The sequence below is a fragment of the Crinia signifera genome, chromosome 9 (assembly GCF_055691185.1).
Source record: "Crinia signifera chromosome 9, ASM5569118v1, whole genome shotgun sequence".
Taxonomy (NCBI): Eukaryota; Metazoa; Chordata; class Amphibia; order Anura; family Myobatrachidae; genus Crinia; species Crinia signifera.
Genome location: NC_139225.1, coordinates 14,109,667 through 14,133,275, shown reverse-complemented (window position 1 = coordinate 14,133,275; position 23,609 = coordinate 14,109,667). Strand labels below are relative to the sequence as shown.

The following is a 23,609-nucleotide window of genomic DNA, read 5'->3' as shown; positions in this document are numbered from 1 at the left end:
AGGTATTACCGTGCAGGACAGGGATTACAATGCAGGACAGGGATTACAGTGCTGGACAGGGATTACAGTGCAGGACAGGAATTACGATGCAGGACATGGATTACAGTGCTGGACAGGGATTACGATGCTGGACAGGGATTACGATGCTGGACAGGGATTACAGTGCTGGACAGGGATTACAATGCAGGACAGGGATTACAGTGCTGGACAGGGATTACAGTGCTGGAGAGGGATTACAGTGCAGGACAGGAATTACAATGCAGGACATGGATTACAATGCTGGACAGGGATTACAGTGCAGGACAGGAATTACGATGCAGGTCATGGATTACAATGCAGGACATGGATTACAGTGCAGGACAGGAATTACGATGCAGGACATGGATTACAGTGCTGGACAGGGATTACGATGCTGGACAGGGATTACGATGCTGGACAGGGATTACGATGCTGGACAGGGATTACAGTGCTGGACAGGGATTACAATGCAGGACAGGGATTACAGTGCTGGACAGGGATTACAGTGCTGGAGAGGGATTACAGTGCAGGACAGGAATTACAATGCAGGACATGGATTACAATGCTGGACAGGGATTACAGTGCAGGACAGGAATTACGATGCAGGTCATGGATTACAATGCAGGACATGGATTACAGTGCAGGACAGGAATTACGATGCAGGACATGGATTACAGTGCTGGACAGGGATTACGATGCAGGACAGGGATTACGATGCTGGACAGGGATTACAGTGCTGGACAGGGATTACGATGCAGGACAGGGATTACGATGCAGGACAGGGATTACGATGCAGGACAGGGATTACGATGCAGGACAGGGCAATGCTTCTGCTACACAGAGTATTGGACGAGTTATACCCAGATAAAAACTATTATATATATAATTAGCTGGGACATAATGAACTTTGTTTCTTCCTCTTCTTAGGGCCTTTGGGGTCTCTATAAAGGGATGGGAGCCCCACTGGCTGGGGTCACCCCTATAATGGCAATCACATTTTTTGGCTTCAGTTTGGGGAAGAAGCTCCAACAGAATCATCCACAGGAATTGCTGAGGTGAGATACAGTATAAATGTGTGGCACGGACAGCATGAAGTGCATGTGAACTCTCCAGACCAGCAGCAGGAGGATTAGATCCAGTCCAGCTTTTCCCAAATAGATGATCAAGGTTTGGCTGATTAGCAGCACCTGTGGGATTCTGTTGAATCTGTGTCCAGGGCGGAGGATAAATAGGATAGAGATGGCAATAATAAAATGCGCTTTCACCCCACATTCTCTCTTCAGACTCTCTCACCTCCCCTCTCTTTCTATCCCAGGCTCACACTCAATCTCTCACTCACTCTCTCTATCCCTGACACACTGTCTTCCACACCCCTCTGTCGTTCCCTCACTTTCCCAGACATCCTCATTCTCTGTGTTCATTTGTCTCTCTCGTTCACCCTGTCTCTCTCTCTCTCTCTACCACTCTCATTTCCTAAATTTCCCTGACCCCCCCCCCCACTGACTCTTTCTCTCTCACACACATTTTATCTTTCTCTCTCTCTCTCCCTCCCTGATACTCTATCTCTCTCCTTGGGCCAGATTCTCTAAGCTTCAAAAGTGATAAAATGGGGAGTGATAAACAGCCAGCCAATCAGCTCCTGCCTGACATTTTTCAAACACAGTCTGTGACATGGCAGGTAGGAGCTGATTGGCTGGCTGTTTATCACTCTCCATTTTATCACTTTTGAAGCTTAGTGCATCTGGTCTTTAGTCTCTCATTCTAATGGTTATGGTATTTTAAATCTACAATGTCTAGGTCTACAGTCATATGGTCGACAGGGTCCAAAGGTCGACAGTGAAAAGATCCACTGGGTTCAAAGGTTGACAATGAAAAGTTTGACACGGAAAAGGTCAAGGTTATAGAGCAGAAGCAGACAAACTAATGTGATCATGGTTGGGCTGATTAGCAGCACCTGTGCTCTCCTGATACAAGTGTTTCCAGGGCAGGAGGTAATTGCTCCTGAGGGTGTAATAGCTGCCCAAGTGATAGGCCGGTGGTGCGGGCTACAGTAGGGACCACTGGGACATACTGAAGAGTTTGTAGCCTATCAGATTACTGGGAAATGATGACCACTAGGGCAAGAGGAACAAAATACTATCTGTAGTACATGAATATTGACCTAGGCCACAAGATGGCCGCCTCCTCTGTTTATCTGTGTAAGTTTTATTACAATCACCTGTAACCGATTACCACACGTGCTCCAGGCCCCACCAGGTGTTTGCGGCAGGAATGATATCGGGCCTCTGCGGTGCCGTAATAGTGACGCCAGCTGAGAGGATCAAGTGCTTGCTGCAGGTGAGAACAGAAGTCACATTGCAATGTATGATATGCGCCAGGTCCTGTACCAGCGCGATCCCCCGCAGCACGGCGAAACGCGTGACAGGAGGAAGGAACCGAAATCCAAATAAGCTCCTCTGGGAAACTCAGCATCTGCTACTTTGACACTCCAAGGGCCACAAGGTATTTTGTGCAGGAGTGGTCAACAACATCGAGATCAACCCCAAAAGAGTGAGGTCACAAGTCAGTACAAGTAAAAGGTCACTCACCATGTTTGGGGACAGGTGCCTCGGTCCTCTGCCGCTTCGTTTGCCATGCTTGTAGTCAGGTGCCTCGCTCCTCTGTCGTTTCGCTCACCATGCTTGGGGCCAGGTGCTTTGGTCTTCAAAGCAGCCACTGTGATGCCCCCAATATTGGGGATCCCCACACCTTAATATCACCTCTCTGTCTTGTCTTCAGGCGCAGGCTAACAGCCCAAGGAAACCCTTTTCTGGGCCAGGAGATTGTGCCCAGCAGCTGTACAGGACGCAGGGTATACGGGGTGTGTACCGGGGCACAGCGCTTACTATTATCAGAGGTAATGCCCTATGTTCTGCTGTCAGTATAGAGTAATAATGATATATTTACCCACTGACCACGTGTCTGTGCCCATCAGATGTCCCGGCCACTGGCATGTACTTTATGAGCTATGAGTGGATGAAGGAGAGAACATCACAAGGGAACAGGTGGGTGCGACATTGCTTGTACAATTGCGCTGTGCCATTGTGACACCTATTGGTGCTGGGGTAGTATAGGCCGGCTTACTTCTGTTCAGGGGCCGTATAGGTGCAGGGAGAAATAGGGGATGATCACCTAGCATATGGCGGTCCAGGCTACCACAGATGCTCACCCAGCGTATGGCGGTCTCGGCTACCACAGATGCTCACCCAGCGTATGGCAGTCCGGGCTACCACAGATGCTCACCCAGCGTATGGCGGTCCGGGCTACCACAGATGCTCACCCAGCGCATGGCGGTCCGGGCTACCACAGATGCTCACCCAGCATATGGCAGTCCGGGCTACCACAGACTCACCCAGCATATTGCGGTCCCAGCTACCACAGATGCTCACCCAGCGTATGGCAGTCCCAGCTGCCACAGATGCTCACCCAGCGTATGGCAGTCTCGGCTACTACAGATGCTCACCTAGTGTATGGCGGTCTCGGCTACCACAGATGCTCACCCAGCGTATGGCAATCCCAGCTACTACAGATGCTCACCCAGGGTATGGCGGTCTCGGCTACCACAGATGCTCACCCAGCATATGGCGGTCCCAGCTACTACAGATGCTCACCCAGGGTATGGCGGTCTCGGCTACCACAGATGCTCACCCAGCGTATGGCGGTCTCGGCTACTACAGATGCTCACCTAGTGTATGGCGGTCTCGGCTACCACAGATGCTCACCCAGCGTATGGCAGTCCCAGCTACTACAGATGCTCACCCAGGGTATGGCGGTCTCGGCTACCACAGATGCTCATCCAGCGTATGGCAGTCCGGGCTACCACAGATGCTCACCTAGTGTATGGCAGTCCGGGCTACCACAGATGCTCACACAGCATATGGCGGTCCTCTAGTACATATGCCCCCTTGATGTACGGGCCTCAGAGGTGGGGGAACATACTGTACAACCACCCCCCTCCCAAACTCTCCAGCCTGCATTATAATAAAACCTTTCCACTCTTGTTTTTATGGAACTTCCCCAATCTACCCCATAGATGACGCCATCTTGGCCCACATAGCACCCATGCACTAATACAGGTGTGCGTGCTCAGCCAATAAGCCCCATTGTGGAAGTGTATTCTGCAGGATCCTGATGTCACTTTCCTCTGCCAGTGATCTTAGTGCTGCGTGGATTCTGCTGTCTGGCGGTGTGGCTGGTGTGTGTAACTGGATGGTGGCCATTCCCATGGACGTCCTGAAGTCCCGCTTCCAGACAGGTATATAACTCACACATTCCAATGTCACTCTGCTGTACAGCGCCACTCTTCTAACCTCTGCTACATTCCCTGATGCTTACACATTATATCACTGCTCCAATGTCACTCTGCTGTACAGCGCCACTCTTCTAACCTCTGCTACATTCCCTGATGCTCACACATTATATCACCGCTCCAATGTCACTCTGCTGTACAGCGCCACTCTTCTAACCTCTGCTACATTCCCTGATGCTCACACATTATATCCCTGCTCCAATGTCACTCTGCTGTACAGCGCCACTCTTCTAACCTCTGCTACATTCCCTGATGCTCACACATTATATCCCTGCTCCAATGTCACTCTGCTGTACAGCGCCACTCTTCTAACCTCTGCTACATTCCCTGATGCTCACACATTATATCGCTGCTCCAATGTCACTCTGCTGTACCGCGCCACTCTTCTAACCTCTGCTACATTCCCTGATGCTCACACATTATATCCCTGCTCCAATGTCACTTTGCTGTACAGCGCCACTCTTCTAACCTCTGCTACATTCCCTGATGCTCACACATTATATCACCGCTCCAATGTCACTCTGCTGTACAGCGCCACTCTTCTAACCTCTGCTACATTCCCTGATGCTCACACATTATATCACTGCTCCAATGTCACTCTGCTGTACAGCGCCACTCTTCTAACCTCTGCTACATTCCCTGATGCTCACACATTATATCACTGCTCCAATGTCACTCTGCTGTACAGCGCCACTCTTCTAACCTCTGCTACATTCCCTGATGCTCACACATTATATCACTGCTCCAATGTCACTCTGCTGTACAGCGCCACTCTTCTAACCTCTGCTACATTCCCTGATGCTCACACATATTATATCACTACACCAATGTCACTCTGCTGTACAGCGCCACTCTTCTAACCTCTGCTACATTCCCTGATGCTCACACATTATATCGCCGCTCCAATGTCACTCTGCTGTACAGCGCCACTCTTCTAACCTCTGCTACATTCCCTGATGCTCACACATTATATCGCTGCTCCAATGTCACTCTGCTGTACAGCGCCACTCTTCTAACCTCTGCTACATTCCCTGATGCTCACACATTATATCACTGCTCCAATGTCACTCTGCTGTACAGCGCCACTCTTCTAACCTCTGCTACATTCCCTGATGCTCACACATTATATCACTGCTCCAATGTCACTCTGCTGTACAGCGCCACTCTTCTAACCTCTGCTACATTCCCTGATGCTCACACATTATATCGCCGCTCCAATGTCACTCTGCTGTACAGCGCCACTCTTCTAACCTCTGCTACATTCCCTGATGCTCACACATTATATCACTACACCAATGTCACTCTGCTGTACAGCGCCACTCTTCTAACCTCTGCTACATTCCCTGATGCTTACACATTATATCACTGCTCCAATGTCACTCTGCTGTACAGCGCCACTCTTCTAACCTCTGCTACATTCCCTGATGCTCACACATTATATCACCGCTCCAATGTCACTCTGCTGTACAGCGCCACTCCTCTAACCTCTGCTACATTCCCTGATGCTCACACATTATATCGCCGCTCCAATGTCACTCTGCTGTACAGCGCCACTCTTCTAACCTCTGCTACATTCCCTGATGCTCACACATTATATCACTGCTCCAATGTCACTCTGCTGTACAGCGCCACTCTTCTAACCTCTGCTACATTCCCTGATGCTCACACATTATATCACTGCTCCAATGTCACTCTGCTGTACAGCGCCACTCTTCTAACCTCTGCTACATTCCTTGATGCTCACACATTATATCACTGCTCCAGTGTCACTCTGCTGTACAGCGCCACTCTTCTAACCTCTGCTACATTCCCTGATGCTCACACATTATATCACCGCTCCAGTGTCACTCTGCTGTACAGCGCCACTCTTCTAACCTCTGCTACATTCCTTGATGCTCACACATTATATCACCGCTCCAATGTCACTCTGCTGTACAGCGCCACTCTTCTAACCACTGCTACATTCCCTGATGCTCACACATTATATCACCGCTCCAGTGTCACTCTGCTGTACAGCGCCACTCTTCTAACCTCTGCTACATTCCCTGATGCTTTCACATTATGGGCCTGATTTTGGTTCACTGGCAAAAGCAAATTCTCTCTAATGGACAAAACCATGCTGCACTGCAGGTGGGGCAGATGTAACATGTGCAGAGAGAGATAGATTTGGGTGGGGATTGTACTTCAAACTGATAGATAGATAGATAGAGAGACAATTTTTAGATAGATAGATAACAGATATTAGATAGATATGAGAGACAGAAAATGGGGTGTTTGGATGAAGATCCACAAACGGGTCTGCGCTATTGTTTGAGCGGCCGGATAAAAGATTTTGGAATTATGTGGGGATTGCTGGGAGGCAAAGTTTATGGAGATTTCTGCTGCGGGAAGTGGTAATGTTGGAAGAGATAAAGTATGAGATGTAGAATAGATAAGTTGGGTGATAGAGAATAAAGGATGAAATAGAGAGGATAAATAAACTAATACGGTACTCTTTACCTAGCACGGCGCCCACGATTTTGATCGTGGGCATCGCAGGTAAAAAAATCGCGGGCATCGCGGCCATTGAATGCACTAAAAATCGGGTGCGACGCGACCGACGCGATGCCCGCGATTTCCCATAGGGAACAATGTTAAATGTCTCAATTTACCCGATTTTCATGTTCAATGCCTCAATTTACCCGATTTTTCCATAGGAAACAATGTTAAATGGCCCACAGAGGCCAATTAGCCACCCTGAAGTGTGAAATGGCCCCCACAATTGTTAACGCCACCCCACGATCAACTTCAACCCGAAGCGTGGCAAGCGCAGCGAGCCCGCGAGGGGCGGCGTTACGCGTCCTACGACATTTTCATACCCCCACTATCCACGTCGGCGTGGAGTTGAGAATAGAATAGTGTGGCGAGCGCAGCGAGCCACCGAGCCCGAAGCGTGGCGAGCGCATCGAGCCCCGCGAGGGGACGCGGATACCTTCACAGGTAAACGCGTCCCTTCGCGGGCTTCACAGGTATCCGCGTCCGCTCGCCACGCTTCGGGCTCGGTGGCTCGCTGCGCTCGCCACACTATTCTATTCTCAACTCCACGCCAACGTGGATAGTGGGGGTATGAAAAGGTCGTAGGACGCGTACCGCTGCCCCTCGCGGGCTCGTGCGCTCGCCACGCTTCGGGTTCACGTTGATCGTGGGGTGGCGTTAACAATTGGGGGGGCCATTTCACACTTTAGGGTGCCTATTTGACCTCTGTGGGCCATTTAACATTGTTTCCTATGGAAAAATCGGGTCAATTGAGACATTTAACATTGTTCCCTATGGGAAATCGCGGGCATCGCGTCGCACCCGATTTTTTAGTGCATTCAATGCCCGCGATGGCCGCCGTGATAAGTAAAGAGTACCACTAATACAAATAAAAAATAAATACAATAAAAAGCAAAAATAAATAAAATAAAAATACGGATAAAATAAGAAAATATAAAATAAAATAAATTAAAGCGGCATGTTTACAATTCCTTTGTAGGAATAAGTGTGGAATGTATCAGTCCAGAGAATCTATCTCACCCTATCTATTCCTACCTGGAGTCTGTTTTCATAGATACTCCAAGCGGCAGTGGGCGGCACGGGTCTTGCGCTTTTGCACGCCGGGCTTATGTCGGGTTCTTGGTAATGGCAGAGCGGTGGTTTGCGGCTTGTGGACCTTGGCAGTGGCTATTTCTTCTTGATGCCTTCCTGAGTTTCCATCCAACGCGTTTCACATCGGGTAGATTTCCCGGTGGCTAGATCGCCCATACAAACATAGCGCTGTAGTGCAGGCGATTTCCCGGTGGTTAGATTGTCCATATACACATAGCAATGTAGTGCAGGCGATTTCCCGGTGGTTAGATCGCCCATACACACATAGCACTGTAGTGCAGGCGATTTCCCAGTGACTAGATCACCCATACACACATAGCGCTGTAGTGCAGGCGATTTCCCAGTGGTTAAATTGTCCATATTCACATAGCAATGTAGTGCAGGCGATTTCCCGGTGGTTAGATTGGCCGTACACATAGCGCTGTAGTGCAGGTGATTTCCCGGTGGTTAGATCGCCCGTACACACATAGCGCTGCAGTGCAGGAGAATTCCTGGTGGTTAGATTGCCCATACACACATAGCGATGTAGTGCAGGTGATTTCCTGGTAGTTAGATCGCCCATACATACATAGCGATGTAGTGCAGGTGATTTCCCGGTGGTTAGATCGCCCATACATACATAGCGCTGTAGTACAGGGGATTTCCTGGTGGTTAGATCGCCCATACACACATAGCACTGTAGTGCAGGCGATTTCCCAGTGACTAGATCACCCATACACACATAGCGCTGTAGTGCAGGCGATTTCCTGGTGGTTAGATTGCCCATACACACATAGCGCTGTAGTGCAGGTGATTTCCCGGTGGTTAGATCACCCATACACACATAGCAATGTAGTGCGGGTGATTTCCTGGTAGTTAGATCGCCCATACACACATAGCGCTGTAGTGCATTCGCTTTCCCGGTGGTTAGATCGCCCATACACACATAGCGCTGTAGTGCAGGCGATTTCCCGGTGGTTAGATTGCCCATACACACATAGCGCTGTAGTGCAGGTGATTTCCCGGTGGTTAGATCGCCCGTACACACATAGCGATGTAGTGCAGGTGATTTCCCGGTGGTTAGATCGCCCATACACACATAGCGCTGTAGTACCAAGCCGTCTGTGCTCAGTGTATATGAACATGCAGGCGATATATCTGGATTTTGCCTGCATGTGCTAAAGGTTTGAGCGGGCGATGTACACACCGAGCAATTTGTGCTTAATATCTAAGTGATCTAGTCAGAACACTGAGATAATAGCCAGAAGTTGCCCCGTGTGTATGCCCCAATAGACAGACAGCTATAGCACCCTATGGTCTGCACACTGTAGGAAATAAGCCTGCGCCAGTGCTGCTGCTATATTACTATAGTACATATGTCTCTATACTAGCACCCAGCTATCCCTTGTACTGACCGGCTCCTGCTGCCTCTTTTCAGCTCCTTATGGCCAATACAGTAGTGTGCTGGACGTCCTGAGAGAGGTCCTGAGAGAGGAGGGAGCCCGCGGTCTCTATAAGGGGTTTACAGCAGCCATGTTACGAGCCTTCCCGGCCAACGCGGTAAGTGCTGGGTCTGAGGAAGAAACAAAGGTCTTTTGGCAGCACAGTGGGTGTAATGGTCAGTATTGCTGCCTCACAGCACTGAGGTCATGGGTTCCATTCCCACGACGGTCCTACCTGTGTGGAGTTTGTATATTCTTCCCATTCTTGTGTGGGTTTCCTCCGGGTACTCCAATTGTCTGCCACAATCCAGAAATATACTGGTAGGTTAAGAGTGTGTATATATGTGTGCTTATTAGATTATTTTTTTTATTTAGTCTTATTGTGGTCACATTCTCTCATGCACCCTGTTTAACCTATAGTGCATAGCTTATGTTAACCAGTTCCCTAGATGATTAGTGACAGATGTGTTGGTAACTGCTCACATATAAAAGCATAGTCTGCTGTGAGCCTTAGACCAGATAGCATGCCTGGAATCAAACATTGATGTGATAGCTATGTGTATTGCAGGGTTGCCTACCCTCCCGGAATGGCCGGGAGGGTCCCGAAAATCGGATCACCCTCCCGGCCCCCCGGAAAGGTGGCCGCTCCCCCCCCCCCCCTGATTGCGGCATTAAAATGACCTTATGTCTGAGATCTCCGGGGGAGGGGGTGGGGCTAAAGTGTCATAATCACGTAATTTAGCCCCGCCCCCTCCACGGAGATAGACAAATGGAGTAACTTTCCTGCATGGGGCGGGGTTTAATGATGTCACATTTAAGCCCCGCCCCCGATCTCGTGCTGAAAGTCTCATCTCCGGTCTTCTCCCGGAGAGGAGCTTGTAAAAGTCGGCAACCCTGGTGTATTGTAGCCATTTTGAGCGATATTGTTAGGACCTGCAGAAAAGTGGGGTCCCGTGAAGGGGGCTGCAGGCTTAAATGCATTGATCAATTCATGAACCAAATCTCCACTATTTATTATCAGTTAATTTAGTGTGTGCAGAGCCCCTACAATGTATATATAAATATATATATCTCAGGGTTGCCGACCCTCCCGGAATTTCCGGGAGTCTCCCGAAAATCGGGTACCCCCTCCTGGCCCCCCGGAAGGGTGGGCAACCCTCCCGGATTCAGGGGGGACCCCCGGATTGCGGCATTAAAATGCCGCAATCCTCGGGTCTCAAAGGAGGGGGCGGAGCTAAAACGGCACAATCGCGTCATTTTAGCCCCGCCCCCTCCACGGAGATATGTGAATTTGATGCTTTAACAGCATGGGGCGGGGCTTAGTGATGTCACTCGTAAGCCCCGCCCCCTGAGCGGCTTCTGAAACTTTCCTCTTCGGGCTTCTCCCGGAGAGGAGAATCTTAAAGTCGGCAACCCTGATATATCTCCTGCTAGTCATGCAATCAGGACTCTCCTTCTAGTTATTCACCCAGTACTCTCACACAATGGCCCCCTCCTTCTAGTCATTCATCCAGGACACTCACATAATGGTCCTCTCCTTCTAGTCATTCACCCAGTTCTCTCACACAATGGTCGCTGGCATATCCTCTTTTTTTTTCTGTATACATATTTAGGGGAGGGACTACCCCATGCCAGCTGCTGCTAACTGTGCATCACACACCTTTTCTCTTTGTTTCTTTCCTTCTAGGCCTGTTTCCTGGGTTTTGAAGTGTCCATGACATTCTTAAATTGGCTGATCCCGGACGATGTATGATGTCCTGAACTCAGAACGCTCTGTGACCAATGTGACTTTTCAGCCAGTTATATCTTTGTCTTACACATACTTGCCGACTTTTGCTGGCTGCCTTCCGAGAGAGGGCAGCCAGCTCTGTTATACAGGGGGGCGGGGCTATCGCCGGGAGCGTAAAAGAGCCAGATTGGGGGCGGAGCCACAGACGGGCTTTCCTGTTGGGGGGTGTGCCTACAGTGATTGCATCATTTTAGCCACGCCCCCCGCCATGCAATGCTGGTATTTCAGGTATTGCACGGCGGGGGGCGGGGTTAAAATGACGCAATCGAGTCATTTTACTCACGACCCCCCCTCCCGCCGAGGGGCGGATCGCGGGGGATTGGGGTTAATGCGGGAGGGTTGCCCCCCTTTCCAGGGGGCCGGGAGGGGGACCCGATTTCCGGAACCCGCCCGGCCATTCCGGGAGGGTAGGCAACCCTGGTCTTACATCTACGAGTGGGCCGTAAAAGGGTTACTGTGTGTAACATAACACTGGGATCAGAGAAGGACACCCTGGGTATCTGGCCTCCAAATTTTCTAATATTTGCTGATATTCTAATTTACATAATTGCTCCAAGTGGTTTATACAGATGGAAACGCTCTTATTAAAGTGGCTCCTGGGGATTCTAGGGTCATGCGCCATCCCCCGCCTGTCTGTCAGAGTTCAACAGAATGGGGCACACGCCAACGAGACACAAGTGAGCCCCATTCTCCTGGAAGCCCTGCAGCCGTCTCCTGCTCCCTGCCTGTCTCCCTGAGGCGGAGACGGGCAGGGAAGTACCCTGTCCCCGCTGCCTTACGGAGTGGGACGCCCAAGCGAGTGAGATGTTGGCGCGTCCCTGCCATCCCCTAGAGCATCACCATGGTGAGCTGGCGGCATGGCTGAGAGTGGCTTCATCTGTAAGTGTGCTGTAACCCGCAGCAACTAATCACATTCTAATGTCATGTGCAAGTGTCTGATGGATACTGGCTACTCATGTGTACACACAACATTTATAAAGAGATATATATAAACACACACACACACATAGACAGATATACATAGCTCTGTCTATATATATATCTCTTTATAGATGCGTGTTACACACACACACACACACACACACACACACACATACATGACAGTGAGGTGCGGGGAGGTCAGTGGCTGGGGAGGCACCCACTAGTATCCATGGACGTGCGGTGAGGTAAATGGCTCAAGAGTCCCTGGCAAGTACCAGAGCCAGATATGCACACAATATATGAGCCATGTGGTACATGCCGGCATTATACACATGTGCAGCAGTGTGTATTGCTGGAGATTTACTGAGTTTTGATAAGAGATTTGCAGAAAAGGTAGCCAGGTGAGGCAGTGCCTCACCTGCCATAGACTTTTTACTCCATCGTTTTGACTATAAAAATGATTAGAATAATAAAAATAAGAATATTTCTATAAATTATTTATATTTTTGACATAATTTATCAATTCAAAGTGCCGGCATATGCGGTAGTATGACAGAAAAGGCTGTGCCTCACCCCACCGCAGTATCATACACAGAGTTACACTCACATGACAGTGAGGTGCGGGGAGGTCAGTGACTGGGGAGGCACCGGCTAGTATCATACACAGAGTTAAGGCCCCCATACACTAGCCGATTTTGGTCAGATTTCGACCAGATCAGTCGGATCTGGCCGAAATCGGACCAAAATCGGCTAGTTTAGATGTCCCCTCAGATCCGATGCGCGGTCCCGTGCGCATCGGATCTGCGTCGGGTGGTCGGACCTGCTGCACGTCCGACCACCCGACTTGGGACCTAGTGGGGCGGCGCGGCGGTGGAGGGAGCAGGGGGGGCTGGGGACACAGGCGGCATAGAGCCGGGCAGGGGGAGCCGTCAGACTCAGTACTGAATAATAAAAAAAAGCCCATACAATGAATGGGCGGCCTGTGATTGGCTGAGCGCTCTCTCAGCCAGTCAGCAATTGGCTGAGAGAGCGCTTAGCCAATCACAGGCTGCCCATTCATTGTATAGGCTTTTTTTTCTAGCACTGACAGCTCCCGACTCCCTCTGCCCGGCTCTATGCCGCCTGTGTCCCCCGCAGCGTCCCCAGCCCCCCCTGCTCCCACCAGCAGCCCTGCTCTGTAGCCCCCCCTGCTCCCCGGGTTTTTTACATGTGATAAATCGAAACGAGCAGCTGGGGAAGCTCAGGGGGGAAGTCGGGGGCGACTTGTCCTAAGGACAAGTCGCCCTAGTGTATGGGGGCCTTTACACACACATGACAGTGAGGTGCGGGCAGGTCAGTGCCTGGGGAGGCACCGGCTAGTATCATACACAGAGTTACACACACATACATGGCGGTGAGGTGCAGGGAGGTCAGTGGCTGAGGAGGCAATGGCTAGTATCATACACACACATAGATGGCAGTGAGGTCAGTGGCTGGGGAGGCACCGGCTAGTATCATACACAGAGTTACACACACATACATGGCAGTGAGGTGCGGGGAGGTCAGTGGCTGGGGAGGCACTAGGGTGACCAACTCATCCCTTTAATCCGGGACACATATTAATTACACAGGTTTTGTGGCTGGCTTTCACCTGGTTTTAAACTGCCACACCTCAAGACTCCATTTCACCTGGTTTTAAACTGCCACAGAACCAGTGTAATTAATATGTGTCCCGAATTAAAGGGATGAGTTGGTCACCCTAGGAGGCACCGACTAGAATCATACACACAGTTACTCACATACTGTATATTACATAGCAACCACTCACATTATCATTTTCTATAGAGCAATGATAGACAGCATCTGATTGGTTGCCACTGACAACATCCAATTACCGACATAAATTATCAGGTGCATTTCGAGATGTTTTGCCTTTGTTTCCCCCCACTGGTTTGGGGGGGGGGGGGGGGGAATGCGAGGAGAATAAAGAAGATTTTTGCTGATTTTGAGTTTTTCTATGGTCACATGACCAACCATAAGAATCAGCCCACAGAGGATGAAGAGACATCACTAGGATTGGGGTGACTAGCAGGGGGACTGGGGACAACGGCACTATCAGGGGGACTGGGGACAACGGCACTATCAGGGGGACTGGGGACAACGGCACTAGGAGGGGGACTGGGGACAACGGCACTAGGAGGGTGATGGAAAATCGATCATGTGCCGATGTATCGATTTCCTTATATATGCATTACCTTATTTGACCTCAGTGTGAAGACCCCTTAGAGCTCCGTGAGAGTGTAACCTTATATGATATGAGCAGTAACGAGGACCACAGATACAAGGTTTAACTCTAATTTAATAATGACAAAAGCAACATTTTTATACATAACATACGGTGCTGGTTCAATTACATGATTGGTCAATATTTGGTGCAGAGGTAGGGAAATAACAGCATCTAGGTGGGGTGGCTTATACGTCGCCTTATAGGGGAGTGTGTAGCATTCGTTAGTTATGAGAAATCACAGAATGTCCAGTTTCTGAGGGAAGTTACAAAGTACGTGATAGCAAGCGAGTACTGGAAACAAGCCAGAACATAACTTTTTGAGATAAGCAGGAACAGAAACTATAAGACAGAGAAACAAGATGGCTGATTAACCCTTTAATCCCCTCTTAGAATCAATGTCCTTTTTAGACAATTTGATTCTTGTAGATGGCATCTTGTTTGGTACGGTGAACTTTGACATATTCACCATAATCTTCTGGTGAGGGAGGGCTTTTGGCGAGATTAGTGTACATAGCAGGTGTTACATTATCCAGGTACTTGGAACCAATCTTCTTGCATATGGGAAAGACACAATATCCTACTATCATAAGTACAATAATTACAATGAGGATAAATATGCCTATTTGTGTTAGTGCGTGTTTCCAATCGTTTAACCATCCAAACCAGCTACTCCAGGGGTCCGTGACACCTGAGTTCTTCTTGAGTTCGATGGATAAATCTTCTAGATGTTTAATAGCTAGGGTAGTTTTCCCATTAGGACCTGTGTTGTCTGGGATATAAGTACAGCATCCATCAACCTTACCTATGTACACACAGGTTCCTCCTTTCTCGGCAAGCATCATATCTAAAGCCATACGATTCTGAAAAGTCATTTGAGAAGTGGCTTCTAACTGTTCAGCAATACCTTTCAAAGCATCTCTAGTATCATTAACAAAGCGCTGCTGATTATAATATATATAATTTATCCAGTTCACGTTCTTATTGATTGTCACTTGGGGAATTAGAGACTCAAAGCCAGCAGCGACTTCATCTCGAGCCTTAAATTCATCTGGAACTCCCCGAGGGACACCAATAGTATCGATATATATGTGTGGATCGAAACTTTCCTTGGGGGCATCTCTCTTAGCTCTAGAGTGTGTGTTTGTGTTGCCTGTGGGAGGAGGTTGAGGAAGGTTGGCTGGGAGGATGTGAATGGGCATGATAATCTTTGCCAGGGCACATTCTCCTTTCCAAGGGCTATTTAATTTTGTCCTCAATTTCATATCTCCACAGATAAAATAGATATCGCCTAATGATTTCTTCATGGTGGGTATGCTGATATTTCTTCGTTTAGCACAATACCCGTCAGGAAATAATTTCAATTGTACAACATTTTGATCAGTACTATTAGAGAAATAACAAGTGTAATTACCGGGGTAAATAGTTATGGTACTACCAGGGTTGGTATTCTTTGTTATAATGGGGTATTCCTTTTTCCATTGTTCACATTTGGCCTCTTCCACTATGGTATCAGTGTATAAACTAAAAAAGCACTTATCCTGATCGGGAGGTATGCGTATGGGTACAGTACCTAAATGGGGTCTGGACTTTCCACATACATAGCAATCAGTTTGATTAACCTTGCGGGCATTATACTTCATCCATTCTAACCAATAGTTTACGTCAGATGATCCAGTCTCTATGGATATAGTGTCTTCGTAAGTGGGGTTGTTAATGGCTAACATTTCATTAAAAGTAGTGACATGTGGTTTAAGGAATGATGGTGGTGTTTTAGGTTTTACAGTGGCTTTGAGGGCGGTGTATTCTGGGTTATCATACATGTCTTTTAAATGGAATCTTCCCCTTGGGCCCCCGCCTTCTCCTGATTGATATTTACCCATGACATATAGTCCGGCATCGCCGGGGGCTGGGTTTTCTAGGTTAATGATAAATTGGCTATTGCAAGTGCCCTTTTTTCGTAGGGACATACGGGTTAGTAAGGATCGACCATGGGACCATTTCTGGAGGCCAACATCGGGGCGATACCCCCAGTCTTGGCTGCTCTCAAAGACAGTGGTATCTGCTCTAGTGTTCCACCCAACAGCCCCCCATGAGTCGCAGGAATCTCCCCAGTGAGTGCTGGTGACACAGATATACACGTGACTTACTGCGTGTGGTGCGTGGTGGACATTACACAGCCATGGCAGCGGTGGTTTTCCCCGATTCCTGCCTTGATTGTTTGAGCAAGGTACAATATCACAATAAGAAAATATAAAAGTAGCGACAGTCGTGCTAGAAGAATTATACCAGAAGGTAAAGCGTCCATCATTTTGGGTTATATCAACTTCAGCAAAACAATTATAAAGAACAAGCCCGAGTAAAGTCACTAGGGCTAAGGTGGGGGGAGTCATATCCTGTAGCGTCGTCCTCGGCTTCAGAATGTTGTACCCCTGATTCCTCGTCACCTCCAGCCGGCAGGTCTTCTCCAGGTTGGAGGTCAGAGTCACTGACTCCCGTTAGTACCTCGTCCTGTTGGAGGTCAGGGCTGTCTGCCCCCGTTATCACCTCTCTCGTCCCGTCTGTGTAATTCTCTGGATCAGCGTCGGGATCAGTGTCGATCTGCGGTGGGAGTGGAATTTTCTTCACTCTGGATGCATGGATCCACGTTGGTCCTTCGTCTGTGAGGACAGCCGTCCTGGTGACTGCGACCACTTCCGTCTCTGGTCCGTAGGTGAAGTCTCCAGGGTGCTTGTTTCTCGGCAGTACCTTCACCACGACCTTGTCTCCAACCCTGAATGGGTGAGTGGGTAACTGTGGATGAGAAGGATTCTTAAAGATAACATTTTGCTCTAACTCATTAAGTTTCTCTATTAGGGATCTAATGTACTCTTCTCTTATTACGTCTAGATCTCCCTCAGTTGTAACCAGTGGTTTCTTTGCCCAGGGTGTGGGAAAAGGCCTACCCATTAGTATTTCGAAGGGGGAGTATCCTAGAGTCTTTTGTGGCGTCATTCTTATTTCAGCCAATACAATGGGGAGGATTTGTTTCCATTTAGCGAATGTACCTCCCGTGGCTTTACGTAATTTGTCTTTGACGGTGCGGTTCATGCGTTCCACGATACCGGAACTTTGAGGGTGATATGGAATGTGAAACCTCCATTCTATTTGTAAAGCTTTGACCAATTCTGCAGTAATTTTGGCCGTAAAGGCTGAGCCTTTATCACTATTGATTTGGAGCGGGCATCCCCATCGCGGAATGATTTCACGCGTGAGTATGCGGGCTACGGTTTTTGCGTCTTCTGACTTTGTGGGGTATGCCTCGGGCCATCGTGAGAACATGTCGACAATGACGAGGGCATATTCCTGTTTGCCTGCATTGTTAATGTGTGTAAAGTCTATTTGCAGGTGAGTGAATGGAGTGGTTGGGTATTCTAAGTGTTGGTGTCTTGCTTTGTCGGGGTTATTTGGGTTGTTTCTGAGACATATTATACACCTACTGATGTATTGTTTAATAAGTTCTTTCACATTTGTGATGTAGAAATCGTTTGAGAGGAGTAGGGTGGTTGTGACTATACTATGGTGTCCCACTCCGTGGTAATGTGCTATGAACAGTGAAGCACTGGTTTGGGGAATGCATGGTTTCCCCTCTTTGCAGATTAATCCAGTCCGTGGATTCTTCTGCAAAATTGGATATGTCCAGTCTGAAAGATCAGAGTTAGAGGCAGCCGCCTGTAATTCTGTGAGTAAATAGGTATCATCTAGTGATGGTGGTGAGATGATAGCAAGAATGAGGTTGTAAGTTTCTGTAGTGGCAGCTCGTTTAGCAGCGGCGTCAGCTAAGGCGTTGCCTCTGCTGATGTCGTCTTTTCCTCCAGTGTGAGCTTTACAATGGAGAATGGCGAGTTGTGATGGCAAGGTAATTGCGTGCAACAGGTCAGTGATGAGTTGGGCATGGGATATGCCTTTTCCATCAGCACCTGTGAATCCTCGGCGTTGCCAGATCATACCATGGTCATGGATAACACCGTAGGCGTATTTGGAGTCCGTGTAGATTGTTACAGGTTTGCCTGAATATAGGTGACATGCTCTGGTGAGTGCAATGAGCTCTGCAGCCTGTGCTGATTGTAAGGGAACTGCCTTTGCCTCAAGAGTGATATCAGGAAGCTTAACCACCGCATAGCCTGCTTGGTATGTGTTGTCATTTGGTCGACTGCAAGAACCGTCGACAAAGATCGTGTCAGCGTTCGGGACAGGTATAGTGTACATGTCTGTTCTGGGCGAAGTTTCTGAGTCAATAGTCAATGCACAATCGTGCTGAGGAGGTGCCTCGTCGTCAGGGCCTCTTAATCCTAAAAGGGCATTGAGTACGGGGACCGGACCTTCAGAGTTTGTTGCATACTTAATGGTGAGAGAAGGGTTACTAAGTAGGAGTACTTCATAACCACTGAGTCTTTGAGCTGACATATGTTGTGTGTGTAGGCCATTGAGAATGGAAAGGACGTTATGTGTGGTATGTAACACAGTAGGGTGTCCTAGTGTTAGTGTGGTAGACATCTCAACAACCATTGCACAGGCAGCCAGGGCTCGAAGACAAGCTGGCATTCCTTGCACAGTGACAGGCATTACTTTTGAAAAAAATGCGACAGGGCGCATTTTGCCTCCGTGAAGTTGGGTGAGCACACCCGCCATAGTCGTACATGTGTCCCTTGCAAATAAATGGAATGTTAACAGATAATCCGGGAGGCCGAGCGCGGGACTCTTTACCAACATTTCTCTTAACTTCGCAAATGCAGAAAACATTACATCCGACCATTCTATAACCTTGGGTTTGTCCTTGAGTGTACATCGTCTCAAGATGTTATCATAGTAGGAACAATCAGAAATCCACTGTCTGCAGTAATTTACCATACCCAAGAAAGACAGCATATCCTTCTGGGTAGTTGGGGTGACCAGGCCCAATACAGACTGTATGCGTTGTGGACTGATTTTCCTTTCTCCCTTGGAGAGTACAAAACCCAGATAATTGACATTCATTTTGCACCATTGCAGTTTTGCTCTTGACACCTTGTGTCCACATTCTGATAACCAGTTTAACAATGAAATTCCATCTAACCGGCTGGCCTCCTCGGTGGTACTACAGAGAAGCAGATCATCTGCATACTGTAGCAGGACAGAACCATGGGGGGGGTGCCAGGGAGCCAATGTGGCTTGGAGGACTATGCTATAGACCACTGGAGAGTCAATATAGCCTTGGGGTAAACGACACCAGGTTAATTGTTTACCCTCAAATGAAAAAGCAAATAGTAATTGGGTCTCTGTGTCTATAGGAATGCTAAAAAATGCGTTTTTCAAATCGATGACACTAAAGTGGGTTGCGTTTGCAGGGATTGCTGAGATGAGTGAGTTTACATCTGGTACTATAGGTGCAATAGGGACAATGAGGTCATTTACTTTTCTCAAGTCCTGTACGAATCTGACAGCACCGTCAGCCTTAGCAACGGGGTTGATGGGTGTCGAGTAAGGTGAGATGACGTATCGGAGTATGCCTTGTTCAAGGAATTCTTGTATCATGGGTCTAAGACCTTCTATCTTCTCAGATGAAAGTGGGTACTGTCTACAGAACACTGGCTGTGTGTCTGGTTTGAGTTTGGCTTTGTAGGGTGTGCATGGTACGAAACCAGTGTCATAAGGGCCAGTGGCCCAAATTCTATCATCAATTTGATCAAGTGAGTTGTCCAGAGTATTTTGTAGTGACACAAAGTGTGGGGAGGTGACTTGGAGCCCACTCCCTTGTGGAGAGGGTGAGATGGAGATGTGGAATTTACTAAACAAGTCACGGCCTAGTAAGTTAACAGGACATTCTGGGATGATCCTGAATTGGTGTATCCCTAAGTGTTTTCCCTTGTCAGAACGTATGATAACTGGGTCAGTCAGGTAAGTGTCTGTGGGTATCCCGTTGATTCCCATTGAAGGAGTAGTCTTTTGCAGTTCACCATCATAGTTAAGAGAACACAAAACACTGGTGGTGGCCCCGCTGTCCACTAGAAAAGACAGTTTTTTATCATCTACATACAATGTGATGAGGGGTGAATCTTCCCAATGAGTAGTGAACTGTGCAAAAGATGGGACACCCTCCTCCGGGCCCCGTCAATGGGTAGGGTCAGACCAGTCCATTCTGAATCGCACATGGTCTTGAACTGGTGTAGAACCTGGTCGGGACAGTCCTTGTTGGGGCCTTTGTGTGTAAGGTTGTTGTGGTTTCTGGGAAGGGAATGGACAGTTCCTAGCCCAGTGTGTGTTTTGGCCACAGTTAAAACAAGTTGTCTGTTTAGGGACTGTGCCAGTGTTATTATAATCCCTGTTATATGGTGGTGTACGGAACGGTTGACCTTGAGGGGGCCTGTGAGGTCTCCTGTGGTTGTTCTGTGGGAGTCCCCTATTTGATCCATTGGGTGGGCCCCTATTGTTGTTCTGGAAGTTGTGAGTAGAAGTGACAGGAGTCTTCTTCATGTCAAAACATCCTGCTGATTCTTTTTCATACAAGTGATCACTAAATTGAGTGATGTTGTCAGAGGTCCAGGTAGAGACACTCTGTTTGACAGTGGTGATAATAGATGGGTGTAAGTTATTAATGAATGTGGAGATGAGGAGTGTATCCATTCCAGGGTCTAAACCAGCCTCCTCAGACCAACATTTCTTGAATCTTTTCCAAAATTCAGTGACCGTCTCAGTTGCCTTGTGTTTACAGGCCACTGCGACGGGCAGGGAAGACTTGGTTTTAAATACTTTTGTCATTTCTGTACTTATTTCTTCCCACATGGTTTTTACGCTGTCTGTATTGTTTAAAGGATAATCCTTAGTGGACATTTTAGCTGGACAGTCGACGATGGTTTTTACGTTTTTCCAATCCCATTTGGAGTTGTGGTCAGTGACGTTGTCAATAATTAATATGATGTCATCATGTGTATAGTTACGGCCTGTACAAGCCTTTTTGAGGTATGCTACAGTGCCAGTGGGACTGACATGAGGTTTGGGACAATGTTTAATTATCTTATTTAATTCCTCAAGGTCCATAGCCTTGATGAGGAGTTGGTCTCCTATGGTCATGAAGGGGGCAAGAAAACCGGAGGCAGAGGCTCCGGAGGCAGAATCATCGTCTCCGGAGGTTCTGTTATCAGTTCCTTCCATTTTGGTGATTTTTCTACTGGCCCTACTAATACTACTTAGTGACTGTGGATTTATAATGGAATCATCAGCTGATTTTCTGGTCTTTTGTTGTTGTTTATGTTTAAGCATCTCTGTGGCATCTTTTATTAATTCCTGCAATTCCTCCTCAGTAGGTTCTGTTTTAGGGGTTTCGTCGTCAGTGTCAGATTCTTCTCCTAGTTGTTGGTTTACAGGGGGTATGACGTTATTAACAGGGGGTACTTGTCCTGGAGGTATTGTACCAGACCCCGGTACACCAGGATTGGGGGGTGGTGCACTGGGGTATAGAACCTGGTGACTAATGGCCATCAGGTCAGTATCTGTCAATGAGGGATAGACTGGGCTATAAGGGGGTGGTGATAATATTTTAACAACCTTCTTAATTCTCTTTTCCTCTTTGTCATGTAAAGATTTAGATATGAGTTTTATTTGTCTTTGTTTCTTGGTGATTGTGGTGTCATGCCAGAAGGGGGCAATGGTGAGCCATTGTTCACCTCCTGCAGACATGTATTTCATGTCCCAAGACGGATCAGCATCATACCATGGCCAGGCTTGTTTGTCTCCAAGACACAATCCCTTAACCATTTCCATGTAATAGGGGTAGTTGCCGCCATCTCTGGGAAATGCATCTTCGCTCCCACAATTTTCAGTCCATCCCGCTAGATTATCTATCCATGGGTTGATTAAAAAAAATTAGTGGGTGAGTTACGGGCTACGTAATCTTTACATGTCTCGTTAGGTAGGGGAGGTGGATATGTTACAGTCTTTTTACTTTGTTTTGAACCCATGTTTATTGTGAGTTTGTTTCTGATGTTTCTGTGAAAATAGTTTCCACTTCTTTATCTGTTGTTGGTGACTATAATCTTCACTGAAGTCTAAGAAATATAGTATTTGACTACTTTCGGGTAGTTGGTGAATCTGCTCTATTGATTTGGGACAGATAACTGGATAATTGAAGAGATTAATTGGTATATCCGTCACAAAGAAAGGGTATGGTTGATCAATGTATTTTTGTATAACGTCCGTGCGCAGATGGCAACCTAATACAAGGACCGCCTCTACAACAGTACCGTTAGAAAAGGACGTGAGTGTAGATTTGAACCTTATAAGTTCACTATTGGCAGATACTAATTTCGGCCAATAATCGTCTCTTTCAGGGTTGTGGTACCAAAGCACTATACTACACTGACAATCTTCACAAGTTCCTATTTGTGGGTGTCTAGGATGTGACATATGTGACTATGATATGAGAGCGTGAAAAATTCAAAGTGTGCAGACCAGGGGCACCGTCACAGAAAGGCAGGTACAACCTGTTGCAGCAGGCTGTGAGGGTTGGTCTTTGTCTGCTCACTTTTCAGAATTATGTATTCACTTTAGACATCTCATATAGTTTTAAATGTATAATAATTTTGTTAGTAGGGACCACAGACTGTCTACGTGACAGTGGATAGAGTCTAGTGGTTCTGATTATGAGAACTGTATATGAAGCCTCACGTTGCGTTACTCCAAGAAGGAGAGCATAAAGTCCGCAAGTCTGTTGGCATACAGTAATCAAATGGGACAAATGGTGAGATTAGTGTGCGTGAACTTACCAGCCGCACGGTTTACAAAGAAATACAGATATCACAAGTGTGTATACTTACCAATCACACAAGGATATTGAAATAAGAAAAACTTATACTTCAAACTAAACATAGTAAGGAAATTTGGCCAATGAAATAGTGGGTGTTCAAAATGAGGTTCTATTTGGATAAAGACCCGTGGTCTCTTCGTACTCCAAGTACGGTATCTGATCCTAGATCAGTGTGTACACAAAACAAAGATAGAAGATTTTAACTTCTATGAACTGACATCCGATATCCCCCGGGGATAGAGTCATAGGTTCAGGATCGAGTTTGTCCGTAACCTCACAGCGGTCTCAGAGTAGACTTTTGGAGTCTGCTGACAACCGTGTAGGAATGAACTTCGAATCCCGCGGCCGAGCCCCCATCTGATGGAAAATCGATCATGTGCCGATGTATCGATTTCCTTATA

At 47.7% G+C, this 23,609-nt stretch overlaps 1 protein-coding gene across 1 annotated transcript in view; it reads left to right on the top strand.

Annotated features, from left to right (window-relative positions):
- The window catches only part of TAFAZZIN (tafazzin, phospholipid-lysophospholipid transacylase), a 46,015-nt gene that overhangs the window by 5,616 nt on the left and 16,790 nt on the right, over positions 1–23,609 (top strand). The window contains exons 3-9 of the mRNA XM_083161077.1: positions 946–1,073; positions 2,265–2,355; positions 2,797–2,914; positions 2,993–3,062; positions 4,209–4,312; positions 9,411–9,532; positions 11,102–11,198. Of these exons, the coding sequence (XP_083017203.1) occupies positions 946–1,073; positions 2,265–2,355; positions 2,797–2,914; positions 2,993–3,062; positions 4,209–4,312; positions 9,411–9,532; positions 11,102–11,167 (699 nt within the window). The 3' untranslated portion in view covers positions 11,168–11,198. The remainder of the gene's footprint in view (positions 1–945; positions 1,074–2,264; positions 2,356–2,796; positions 2,915–2,992; positions 3,063–4,208; positions 4,313–9,410; positions 9,533–11,101; positions 11,199–23,609) is intronic.